This window comes from Natator depressus, chromosome 4, assembly GCF_965152275.1.
Source record: "Natator depressus isolate rNatDep1 chromosome 4, rNatDep2.hap1, whole genome shotgun sequence".
In the NCBI taxonomy this organism is placed as follows: Eukaryota; Metazoa; Chordata; order Testudines; family Cheloniidae; genus Natator; species Natator depressus.
In genome coordinates, this window is record NC_134237.1 from 29292385 (window position 1) to 29305503 (window position 13119).

A 13119-nucleotide genomic window follows, 5' to 3' on the forward strand; every position below is an offset into this window, starting at 1 on the left:
CTGTGCACCCCATCTCAAAAAAGATATATTAGACTTGGAAAAGGTGCAGAAAAGGGCAATGAAAACAGTTAGGGGTATGGACAGGTTTCCATACAAGGAGAGATTAAAAAGACTAGTCAGGTTAGAAAAGAGACAGCTAAGCAGGGATATGATAGAGAGCTATAAAATCATGTGTGGAGAAAGGGAATAGAACAGTGTTATTTACCACTTCTCATAACACAAGAACTAGGGGTCACTCAATGAAATTAATAGGCAGCAAGTTAAAAACAAACAAAAGAAAGTACTTCTTGACAGCACACAGTCAATCATGGAACTCATTGCCAGGAGATGTTGTGAAGCCCAAAAGTATAACTGGGTTCAAAAAAAGAATTAGAGAAGTTCATGGAGATTTGGTCCAAAAATGTCTATTAGCCAAAATGGTCAGGGACACAAATGCATGCTCCGGGTGTCCCTAAGCCTCTAACCGAGGGGGTCTCAAACTTTTGTACTGATGACCCCTTTCACATGGCAAGCATCTGAGTGAGGACCCCCCCCCCCCGTTATAAATTAAAAGCACTTTTTAATATATTTAACACCATTATAAATGCTGGAGGCAAAGCGGGGTTTGGGGTGGAGGCTGACAGCTTGCAACCCCCTGAGGTGTCCCGACCCCCAGTTTGAGAACCCCTGCTCTAACCAGAAGCTGGGACTGGATGACAGGGATCACTTGAAATTGCCCTGTGCTGTTAGTTCCCTCTGAAGTACCTGGCCCTGGACACTGTCTGAGACAGGATACTGGACTTGATGGACCATTGGTCTGATCCAGTATGAGCATTCTTATGAATGAACTAGCTGCCAACTTCACCAAAGAAAATTGCTCAGAAGCATGAAGTAACACATCTTCTACTACATCTCTTTGCACTCCATCTTCCCCTTTTCTTTTGTGTTCTTGTCCTTGTCCCTTTTGGGTAGCCTTTGTCATGCATTTGCCTTCACCTGAACTTTCAATAATAGATAGATCCTAAGAAGGATCTTTGTTAGTTTCTGGCATTGGTTTGCATTGTTATTATACAATGTAACACCAGCCAAGTTTCATGAAAACTTAGCTGCCTCCTAGCAGAAATCTGATGACCACTCGCTGCGTAGACACTCATTCTGAACTCTAGCAATAACTGCCATAGTAATGGTACAAAACTGGGTTTTATTTTCTTTTAAGTCTGTGCACCTTGACATAAGACAAAATTCCATTACACAAGTTTTCCACTGCTTTAATCTTTTAAAATTCACAATAAATTGAACTATACTGAATTTTACATGCAAGTGGCATTTGTTACATGTAATACTAATAAGTTAAAATCTCTCCTCTTTGCTGAATGTAACAATTCAAATCCTTCATTGATTTTGTCAAATGGTAATGTGTGGGTTATTAGCACATCTTGATTAAATTTCTTCTCCATATAACTAGACACTAATTTTGCGATAGAATCCTTGGTCTTACCACCTGGAAAAACAAACAAAAAACCCCATACACAATGCACAGTTGAACAAACACAGTTTGAATAAGTAATGATGAGACTCCTTGTCTCATCCTGAAGCACAGTGAGGACTTAAGGCAGCGGGACAGGTGTACGTGCTGAGAGAGGTTCAGTGAGCAAAGGAAGTCAACACACATCCTTCAGCTTGTGGACATCTAGATATGCTAAGGAGCATTATGCCATACTCTCCAGTGCATACACAGGACCGGATGCCTGAGGTGCTAGAACTCACAGATTTGCCCATGTTTGTCCACCTGTCACATCCTGTGTGACACCCAGACTGTAAGCTCACAGGGGAAGTGGCTCTCTTCTTTGTAATATGTCAATACAGCTACCGGCACAGTGAGGCCTGATCCCTGACTCAGGTTTACAGTCATTACCATAATACAAACAACATTACATAATACACCAGCAAGCCTGCAAATACAGGCCAAATTTTCAAAAGAGACTAGTGATTTCAGTGCCCAACATAAGCACCCTCCCTCTGAAAATCAGGCCTCTTTAAAGTGTCTGATCTTGGGCCCTAAAACCTGAGTTAGTAGTTCTATTTTTGAAAATGTCAGCAACTGCAACTAAATGCAATTATCTGAATGTCTAATTATTAAAACACAGCTCAATGTCTGTATATTTCCAGATACATTTGTGTCTGCATCTATCTGGTACACCTCATGATTATTTTATTAAGGAAATGTGCAGAATGCTATTTTTAGTTGTATTTAACTTGATTATTTCTCTTTAAAAGGCATCAGATGACAAGTTGGAAGTTCTGAAACACACATTTTATGATTAAACAAAGCATAAAATGCACTTTGTAAACAGGAGATTAGTGAATAATGAATATCAAACAAATAATATTTTTATTAGAGTACATTGGCTCCCATGAAAAGATGGATATTCGTGTGGCGTGTGATCTACAACCCATTGAAATCAATGAGCCTCTTGAAGAACAATTATTCTCCAAACATTTGGGTGGGGAAAAAAAAAATCTATTTGCAAGAATGTTCCTAAAACAGCAAATAAAGGGGGCACAAATGTGGTTGAACGGAGCAGCCATTTGGAGTTTGCATACTGTTTTCATGGTATTTACTAGCACAAATATTCAGATAGATATTTAATAAAATCATGGAAGGGAAAATGGAAATGTTTTATGATGTGCATAATAGATTGTACAAAATATGTGGCTGTGAATATAAGCCAGCTTTTCAAGCTTAGGCACATGCAGTTACACATGTACATATCCATATTTCTAGGCATAATTGTTTTTTTCTTCATGTAAACTTGGGTTTTCGTGTTCTACTCTGGCAGCAGCAGAATTACCATTCACTTTTGTATTCCATTATATACAGCAATAAAATGTCCAGACTGACCACTAAACATTTCACAAGCAACTGAACAGGTTAACTAAGACAGAAACGTTCATCCACTTTTGGCACTTTTGCTTATCTCCATGCGCCATTAAGACTCTCTTCCCAGGGATGTCCAGTGAATGGCAGCATAGGGTCAAAGGATATCTAAAGAATGTGTTCCAATCATCATACACCTTCCAGAGCCCATGTGGCAGGATGCCAAGGTAGCTGCCTGGTTAAAAAATGAATTAAGACATCACACAGGTTATGAAAAAAAAAAAACCTCCCCTCAGTATTACAGTGTAAATTTTGCCTGATGAAATAAATCTAAAGTCTATTATTTGGAGTCTGAAAATCTTTTATACATAAAAAATTAGCCTATCAAAAATACATTTTACCCAGCTCTTATTTATATAGCAAAATGCATCCTCCTCTCTGTATAAAACACAGCCAAGACTTTGCCCTTGTTTCAGGGAGCTCTTATTTGAACTGGTCTTGAGGTTGGCCTGCAGATAAGGAGGCTCCTTGTTAGGAGTCTTGTGAAGAATACACAAATACCAAGTCCAGCCATCAGATGAAGACTACATTAATTAAGTCTGCTCTAACATTGGGCCACTAATGAGCAAAGAAAGTATGTGCCAACTTCACATACTATAGTAGCTATGCGTCCAGTAACTTCAAAAGAATTGTCCACACCATGCCCAGTCATCCCAACCAGCACCTCCTGAATAGGTTTCTTGAAGTCCTGAGGATTGATGCATTCAGTGGCTCCTAACTCTCTAGCCTTGGCAAATGTATCTTTGTTGATGTCAATCCCAATGATCCGGGAAGGACCAGCTGCCTTACAGCCAACAACAACGGAGAGGCCAACTCCTCCCAAACCAAAGATGGCACAAATTGAACCAGGTTTAACCTGCATAACAATAAAACAGGGGACTCCGTAAGAATCCCTCCATAAATTGCAGTCCTGGAATGAAGGGGGGAAAGTTTTCTGCTACATACAATGCATTAATATGCTAAGAAGGCAATTGTGCCATTTGTCCTTGAAAAATGTGTGCGCAAGTGCACCTGCACGCATGCACCACACGTACTCACCTTGGGAGTATTAATGGCAGCCCCATAACCAGTGGAAAATCCACAGACAGACAGACAGACTTTATCCCGAGGAGCAGCAGCAACAATTCTTGCTAGGGCAGAATCAGGCACAACTGCGTATTCTGAGAAGGTGCTAACGATCCACAGGAAATGGTGAATCTGCTGGTCTTGTGTGGCATGAGGTTCTGTGAATCAGAGAGGCCGCCAAAAGACATCTGGACTTATATTACTGACAAGGCATGACTAATATTGTCAGAATCACTGAGGGTGGGACTCAGGTAATGGAGAAATTGAAACTCATTGTGTCTTCTGCCAGCAGCTGGTGTCGGGATTCAAATAGGAGCAGTGGGGGAGGCCAAGAGGAACAAGACTTTGCTCCTAGAAAAAAAAAAAAAAAAAACACGGAACAGATCTTGTCATAAGCATCTTCTGAATCACAGACTCTATATTAACCCCCCAGCAAATAAGTCTGCTGTCTTTTGCAGCTTTCCAATCAAGTTTTCAACAGACAGCATCATACATAGAATAATCTGCTTCATCTATCAGCTGGAGATTGAGAAGGAGAGGTACTTACTTTACAGTAATTTGAGTTTTTTGAGGCGTTTTGTCTCTACGAGTGTGCCACTATAGATTTGGACACACCTGTATACTCTCAACTGGAGACTGCAAAGTAGTATTTGCGGGCTTGCACCTGCCCAAAATGACGCCTCGTGCTCTAAATGGGGACATATAAGGAGGTGAGATCCTGCCATCCCTCAGTTCTCTCTCGATCATGAAGCCTCACTCCACAGCAGAGAGGAAGGAGGGTGGGAGATGGAGCATCCATCAGGACAAAACATCTCAAAGAACTCAAGTTACTGTGAGGTAAGTACTCTCTCCTTCTTTGAGTATATATCCCTATGGGTGCTCCACCAGAGGAGTCTCCCAACTCCATGAGGAGGTAAGTCCAGGACAGTTCGAAAGACTGCATCATCAAAGGCTGTATAATTTCTGGAAGCAAGTAAGATAGTGTAATGCTTGGTAAAAGTCTGGAAAGAAGACCAGGTTGAAGTCCTGCACATTTCTATTATCATGGTGGTATGGTATCAGTGGATGGTAGCACTCTTTTTCTTGACATCCTATAGAATTTGTTGCCAAAATGGCCCCACAAGTGCTAGTAACCCCACTAGGGAGGGGATAGAGGAAGGGTCCCCAATGATAGTCATACTTTCTGGGCCTCCAATATCTGGTAGGATACCCAGGACCCTCTTCATTAGAGGGACTCAGAGGAGTACGATGGTATGGTGTTGGGATGTACCAAGATCTCGAGTCGGATGAATCCTCTCCTGAGCTAAAGCAATAGGGTGGGGGCTTAGGTATCCTGGCTGGTATATGGAAGGCTAGAAACATAGACAAGTCTCGACTTACAACTGTCTGGACTATACCAGTGAGGGTGCTCTGACAAATCTCTGTAACAGTGGAGACTCAGGCTCATCAGAAATTACAAGATCCTCTGAAGACAGAAATCTTGAATGAGTCATAGGACTCTAGTAGCATATAACCAAGACTTGGGTCAGTACCGGAAGTGGGACTATCAACCTGTGGAATGGAGACTGCTGTGGTATCAGGCAGGTCGCAAGATCCTCCTCACCGAACTGTGGTAAAAGACTGGTACTTGTGGTTATCGCGGTGCTGCAAGAGATTGGTCAGTACCGCTGCAGTAGGTGCTGTGGTGGTAGAGGGCTTTTTCTTATGTGGTACCAATGCCTTGGTACTGGACTCAGCTGGAGCATCCACTGTACCCTTTGGGGGACATGAGGTCTCCCAAGAGTGGGTCTTATGGGATGATCTACCCCTATTCTTTGTTTCTCTAGTTCTTTCAAGTCTTTACCTCCAGGGTCACAGATAAAGCTGTAACAGTAACCGAAGCAGCCTGTGATATTGAGGATGATGTGCCGAGTGGGGAAAGGGGTAGTGGACCCCTCTAAAGTTAGAGCACGTTCCATTAAGGAGCCTTAGTCTAGCCTCCCTGTCTTTTTCAGACCTGCCTTTGAACCAGACAAACAGACAGACTTTACCCTTTGAGGGGATATGGGAGCCCCCCAAACACCACAGGAAATTTGAGCGTCCATCATTGTGGGGAAAAGATCCGTGACAGGTCTAGCAGGGTCTAAATCTTGGGGGTTTAGGCATAACATTGTGCTCCAGCACAAATGAAAGGTCCAAAACTGGGAGGAGGCATCCCCTCCCCACCCAAGAGCACAAACGTGTTAAATAAATAAAATAAAGTTTAAAAAAGGGGCTTTCTACAGTGACCAAAAAGCAGGGAGCTGAATAGGGCACGCAGCAGAAGCTGCAGGCAGTTGGGACGGAACTGAGTGGTGAGAGGCACGTGCCTTCCTGTATTCCCTTGTTCAAAACATGAGGTGTTGCTTTTTGCAGTCCTGAAAGCACTACTTTGTAGTGCCCAATCAAAAGCATGCATCCTTTGGTAGAGCACCCTTAGTGCCATGTTTTCAAAGAAGAGATGGTTTCTTCAAGAAATAGCCAATTTTGTACCTCAGAGGGCTGATGAGATGGCTGTGCTTGGATTCGCAAAAAGAAAAGGAGTACTTGTGGCACCTTAGAGACTAACCAATTTATTTGAGCATGAGCTTTCGTGAGCTACAGCTCACTTCATCGGATGCATACTGTGGAAACTGCAGAAGACATTATATACACAGAGACCATGAAACAATACCTCCTCCCACCCCACTCTCCTGCTGGTAATAGCTTATCTAAAGTGATCATCAAGTTGGGCCATTTCCAGCACAAATCCAGGTTTTCTCACCCTCCGCCTCCCCCCACACAAACTCACTCTCCTGCTGGTAATAGCCCATCCAAAGTGACCACTCTCTTTACAATGTGTATGATAATCAAGGTGGGCCATTTCTAGCACAAATCCAGGTTTTCTCACCCCCCCACCCCCCTCCAAAAGCCACACACACAAACTCACTCTCCTGCTGGTAATAGCTTATCCAAAGTGACCACTAGTTTGTGGGGGGGGGGGGGGCGGAGGGTGAGAAAACCTGGATTTGTGCTGGAAATGGCCCAACTTGATGATCACTTTAGATAAGCTATTACCAGCAGGAGAGTGGGGTGGGAGGAGGTATTGTTTCATGGTCTCTGTGTATATAATGTCTTCTGCAGTTTCCACAGTATGCATCCAATGAAGTGAGCTGTAGCTCACGAAAGCTCATGCTCAAATAAATTGGTTAGTCTTTAAGGTGCCACAAGTACTCCTTTTCTTTTTGCGAATACAGACTAACACGGCTGCTACTCTGAAACCTGTCATTATGCAAGGCACTGCATTTAGCCGTATGGAGTGGAAATCTATCAACTGCATGAAAAAACTTGTACAGATACAGACAGACATCATCTTCCTTTCCAAATGCAAACAGATGGACATCATACCAAAAGGACTGAAGGTAAAAAAATCCATTACAATCTACATACCACACAGACTATGCTGACAGCTTGTGCCACACGCTCTCAAAGAAACTGCGGAATCACCTGATCAACATCCTCCACAGCAAACAGGGAAAGATTAAGAATGAGCTCTCAAAAATGGATACTCTCATAAGAAACCAACCTTCCACACAAACTTCCTCGTGGCTGGATTTTACTAAAACTAGACAAGCCATTTACAACACACACTTTGCTTCTCTACAAAAGAAAAAGGACACTAAACTTTCTAAACTACTACATGCTACAAGGGGCCACAGCAATGGTTCCCTCAACCCACCCAGCAATATTGTTAACCTATCCAACTATACTCTCAGCCCAGCAGAAGCAGCTGTCCTATCTCGGGGCCTCTCCTTCTGCCCCTCCACCCCCACGAACATGATACAGTTCTGTGGTGACCTAGAATCCTATTTTCGATGTCTCCGACTCAAGGAATATTTCCAAAATACCTCTGAACAACATACTAATCCACAGAGGCCTCCCTACCAACATTACAAAAAGAAGGATTCTGGGTGGACTCCTCCTGAAGGTCGAAACAGCAGACTGGACTTCTACATAGAGTGCTTCCGCCGACGTGCACGGGCTGAAATTGTGGAAAAGCAGCATCACTTGCCCCATAACCTCAGCCGTGCAGAACACAATGCCATCCACAGCCTCAGAAACAACTCTGACATCATAATCAAAAAGGCTGACAAAGGAGGTGCTGTTGTCATCATGAATAGGTTGGAATATGAACAAGAGGCTGCTCGGCAGCTCTCCAACACCACTTTCTACAAGCCATTACCCTATGATCCCACTGAGAGTTACCAAAAGCAACTACAGCATTTGCTCAAGAAATTTCCTGAAAAAGCACAAGATCAAATCCGCACAGACACACCCCTGGAACCCCGACCTGGGATATTCTATCTACTACCCAAGATCCATAAACCTGGAAATCCTGGGCGCCCCATCATCTCAGGCATTGGCACCCTGACAGCAGGATTGTCTGGCTATGTAGACTCCCTCCTCAGGCCCTACGCTACCAGCACTCCCAGCTACCTTCGAAAAACCACTGACTTCCTGAGGAAACTACAATCCATCGGTGATCTTCCTGATAACACCATCTTGGCCACTATGGATGTAGAAGCCCTCTACACCAACATTCCACACAAAGATGGACTACAAGCCGTCAAGAACACTATCCCCGATAATGTCACGGCTAACCTGGTGGCTGAACTTTGTGACTTTGTCCTTACCCATAACTATTTTACATTTGGGGACAATGTATACCTTCAGATCAGCAGCACTGCTATGGGTACCCGCATGGCCCCACAGTATGCCAACATTTTTATGGCTGATTTAGAACAACGCTTCCTCAGCTCTCGTCCCCTAACGCCCCTAGTCTACTTGCGCTATATTGATGACATCTTCATCATCTGGACCCATGGAAAAGAAGCCCTTGAGGAATTCCACCATGATTTCAACAATTCCCATCCCACCATCAACCTCAGCCTGGTCCAGTCCACACAAGAGATCCACTTCCTGGACACTACAGTGCTAATAAACAATGGTCACATCAACACCACCCTATACCGGAAACCTACTGACCACTATTCCTACCTACATGCCTCCAGCTTTCACCCTGACCACACCACACGATCCATCGTCTACAGCCAAGCTCTGCGATACAACCGCATTTGCTCCAACCCCTCAGACAGAGACAAACACCTACAAGATCTCTATCAAGCATTCTTACAACTACAATACCCAGCTGCGGAAGTGAAGAAACAGATTGATAGAGCCAGAAGAGTTCCCAGAAGTCACCTACTACAGGACAGGCCTAACAAAGAAAATAACAGAACGCCACTAGCCGTCACCTTCAGCCCCCAACTAAAACCCCTCCAACGCATTATTAAGGATCTACAACCTATCTTGAAGGATGACCCAACACTCTCACAAATCTTGGGAGACAGGCCAGTCCTTGCCTACAGACAGCCCCCCAACCTGAAGCAAATACTCACCAGCAACCACATACCACACAACAGAACCACTAACCCAGGAACCTATCCTTGCAACAAAGCCCGTTGCCAACTGTGCCCACATATCTATTCGGGGGACACCATCACAGGGCCTAATAACATCAGCCACACTATCAGAGGCTCGTTCACCTGCACATCCACCAATGTGATATATGCCATCATGTGCCAGCAATGCCCCTCTGCCATGTACATTGGTCAAACTGGACAGTCTCTACGTAAAAGAAGAAATGGACACAAATCAGATGTCAAGAATTATAACATTCATAAACCAGTCGGAGAACACTTCAATCTCTCTGGTCACGCAATCACAGACATGAAGGTCGCTATCTTACAACAAAAAAACTTCAAATCCAGACTCCAGCGAGAAACTGCTGAATTGGAATTCATTTGCAAATTGGATACTATTAATTTAGGCTTAAATAGAGACTGGGAGTGGCTGAGTCATTATGCAAGGTAGCCTATTTCCCCTTGTTTTTTCCTACCCCTCCCCAGACGTTCTGGTTAAACTTGGATTTGTGCTGGAAATGGCCCACCTTGATTATCATGCACATTGTAGGGAGAGTGGTCACTTTGGATGAGCTATTACCAGCAGGAGAGTGAGTTTGTGTGTGTATGGGGGTGAGAAAACCTGGATTTGTGCTGGAAATGGCCCACCTTGATTATCATACACATTGTAAAGAGAGTGGTCACTTTGGATGGGCTATTACCAGCAGGAGAGTGAGTTTGTGTGGGGGGGGGGCAGAGGGTGAGAAAACCTGGATTTGTGCTGGAAATGGCCCAACTTGATGATCACTTTAGATAAGCTATTACCAGCAGGAGAGTGGGGTGGGAGGAGGTATTGTTTCATGGTCTCTGTGTATATAATGTCTTCTGCAGTTTCCACAGTATGCATCCGATGAAGTGAGCTGTAGCTCACGAAAGCTTATGCTCAAATAAATTGGTTAGTCTCTAAGGTGCCACAAGTACTCCTTTTCTTTTTGCGAATACAGACTAACACGGCTGTTACTCTGAAACCTGTGCTTGGATTGTCATTCAGAGCTAAAATTCTTGAATATCTCCAGTTCCCTGGCAGAGTTTTTCCTCAGATTCTGTTCATTCTATTGGGATGATTGTCTGTCTTATGAATTACAAATTTAAAGAGAATCTGGAATAGTTACTAGATTCCATAAAGAAAATCAATGGGCAGGAATACATTGACCATGATAAACATTGCTTCATTTCTATAATTAGGACGGGATCATGGCAGCTACCTGAAATCAGCAGGATGCAGCGTTGGTGGACTCAGTTCTATGGATGCAGTTCCTGCTGAGGTCAGAACCCAAAAGAAAATTTGCATCCTTATTTTTATCATACCTGAGTTTCTTTATTCAGAATGCAAAACGTAAGCCTTATCTATTGAAGAGCTGTGATTTATACCCAGATAAAACTCTTGACTCATTTCTATATGAACAGTATGTACAGTGGTACAAATCTCATTCTCTATTATTTTATATCTCAATCTAATGGCCTTTTGTCTTAAGTGTTACAGCACTTGTGGCGCTGTCTGTATGGATAAGTTATTAGTTCAATAAACTTACCCGTTATCAGTGTTCTCTTTCCACTCTAGCTGTGATAACCATTTTCTGAGTAGTTGGTTAGAAGGGCTTTCCTGTTGCTGGCATTAGTTCTATCCTGAATTCTGCTGCTGTCTGAGAGAAATTCAGCTTCATGTCTCACAGGATTTTAAGCATAAATCAAAGTGTTGCCAGACTTCTTATCAAGGTTTCTCTATGTGACAGGTCACCAGGAGCTAGTCTGTCATTTGTTAGTGCCCCTAGTCTGTTAAATCTGATACGTCTCTGCTTTAAAACCAATAGAAGGCATCTAGCTCTGTATTTCCCTAAGCGCTTTGTGACCAAGAGCTGCATAATAGCTATGCATCAGGGCAATGATAACTCAATGAACAGCAGAGAACCTGTCCTAGGCCCCTGTATTCAGGGACCTGAATGCCAACCATTGTTCTTACCAGTTACTCTGCAGCAGACATGTTTGAACCTGTTTCAGACTATTTAAAAAAATAGATTGCATTCCTCTTTGGCTTGGAAATGGAAACATTTTTAGGATTCATACTTCTGCATCTCAATAGCCCAAACTGAACCATTAAAGGAAAGTTACATAAAAATATAAGGATGGTCTTCCCCATCTCCGTTAACCCTTAGCATCCAGAGCAGTTGCAAGGCACACATCATCTATGACCTAAGGGGTGGATTAAAGTGGGTCCAGACCCCCCGGGTAAGGTAGGGGACATTAGACAAAATGGTGTGGTGTAAAAGAGGATAGCTAAGGTGCTGCAATATCCTAGCATAGACAGGGCAATATATTAGCTATCTCCTTGTACATCCTTTTCCCTAATGTAGGCATACCCTAAGCGTATGCCTGCACTTGGAACTGGGGTCGGTGATTCCCAGCTCAAAGAGGCATAACACAGGGCTAGCTCTGATCGAGCTACTGTGATAAAAATAGAGTGCAGCAGCCTGGGCAGTGGGACACGTACCCAGCTGAGACGACAGGCACGTACTCAGGGTGACTAGCCCGTCCCACGGATCGTGCTGGGGAGGTCTGTCTCCTCCAGCTGGCCATCGGACAGAGGGAGCCCGGTCTTGGAGGCAGAGTAGCAAGTGGCAGAGACAACTGCTGCCTCTTGGCAGGTGTTAGGTTGCCTCCCCTGGGAGGAAGGCAGCATATGGAGGGGATACGTGTCCATCCAGAGACAGTCTGTGCGGCAGGGACAAGGATTTTCTTCCCTATAACGGTGTTGTAGAGCCATCCTGTACATGTATCTACACCCTTAACAGGTGGCATTATACAACTCTACCCAGATGGGTAATCTATCGCATTATCCAATCGATGTGTGTGGCCCTTATCATGGTATCTGCCCACTACAACTGTTAGTGGATTTTCTCTTCAGAATACCCCCTGGATGGTAGGGAAGTATTAATGGGGGCCTGAGACATAGAATACAGAAAGAAACTTGCCAGTGGTCACACTAGCAGTCTATGGGTGGGGCAGGACCTGAACCTAGGTCTGAGTAGAGCTGATGGAAATTCTGAAAAATTCCATTTAGAAAATTTCATTTTTAAATGAACATTTCAAAAATATTTCAAATTAATAGTTTAAATTTTTATTTTAATGGCTTTTCATGTTTATATTATCTTTTATTTTTCCATTATTTCATGACACAGCAGTAGTACCTAATATATGCCATGTCATAATGACATAAAATGAAAATCTATTTTATAAAAAAAATGAAGGGCAACTGCTGCAGTACAGACTGAACCATCTTATTTTCTAGATCAAAGCATCTCCTGTTTCTGCTGCAATGGAAGAGTTCAACACATTTTCAGGAAAATTTGTTTTCACAGGAATTTGCATTGAAATAGATACAATTTCCTGAAAACTTTTGGTTTTATCGAAACAGCGTTTTGTGACAGAAAACTGTTTCAATGAAAATTTTCCAACCAGCTTTGCTCCTTAGTCCCACCGCAGTGCCCTATCCACTAAACTATCTTTCCTACCTGTTACTTGTGCAATGCTGTTAGAATGAAAAAATCCATGCTCACGCTGGTCAGGGAATCCGTGCAGCAAACCTGTCATCAGCCATTGTCCAGCCATGCCAGAAGACAG

At 43.3% G+C, this 13119-nt stretch overlaps 1 protein-coding gene across 1 annotated transcript; it reads right to left on the reverse strand.

Annotated features, from left to right (window-relative positions):
- Nucleotides 1-1289: 1289 nt before the first annotated feature.
- LOC141986129 (alcohol dehydrogenase 1-like) lies at nucleotides 1290-5940 on the reverse strand. Its single transcript, XM_074950273.1, is given in 8 exon segments — nucleotides 1290-1480; nucleotides 2968-3026; nucleotides 3028-3088; nucleotides 3509-3773; nucleotides 3956-4110; nucleotides 4113-4156; nucleotides 4257-4333; nucleotides 5788-5940. Coding segments are annotated over 8 exon segments (1005 nt in total).
- Between the last annotated feature and the right edge of the window lie 7179 nt (nucleotides 5941-13119).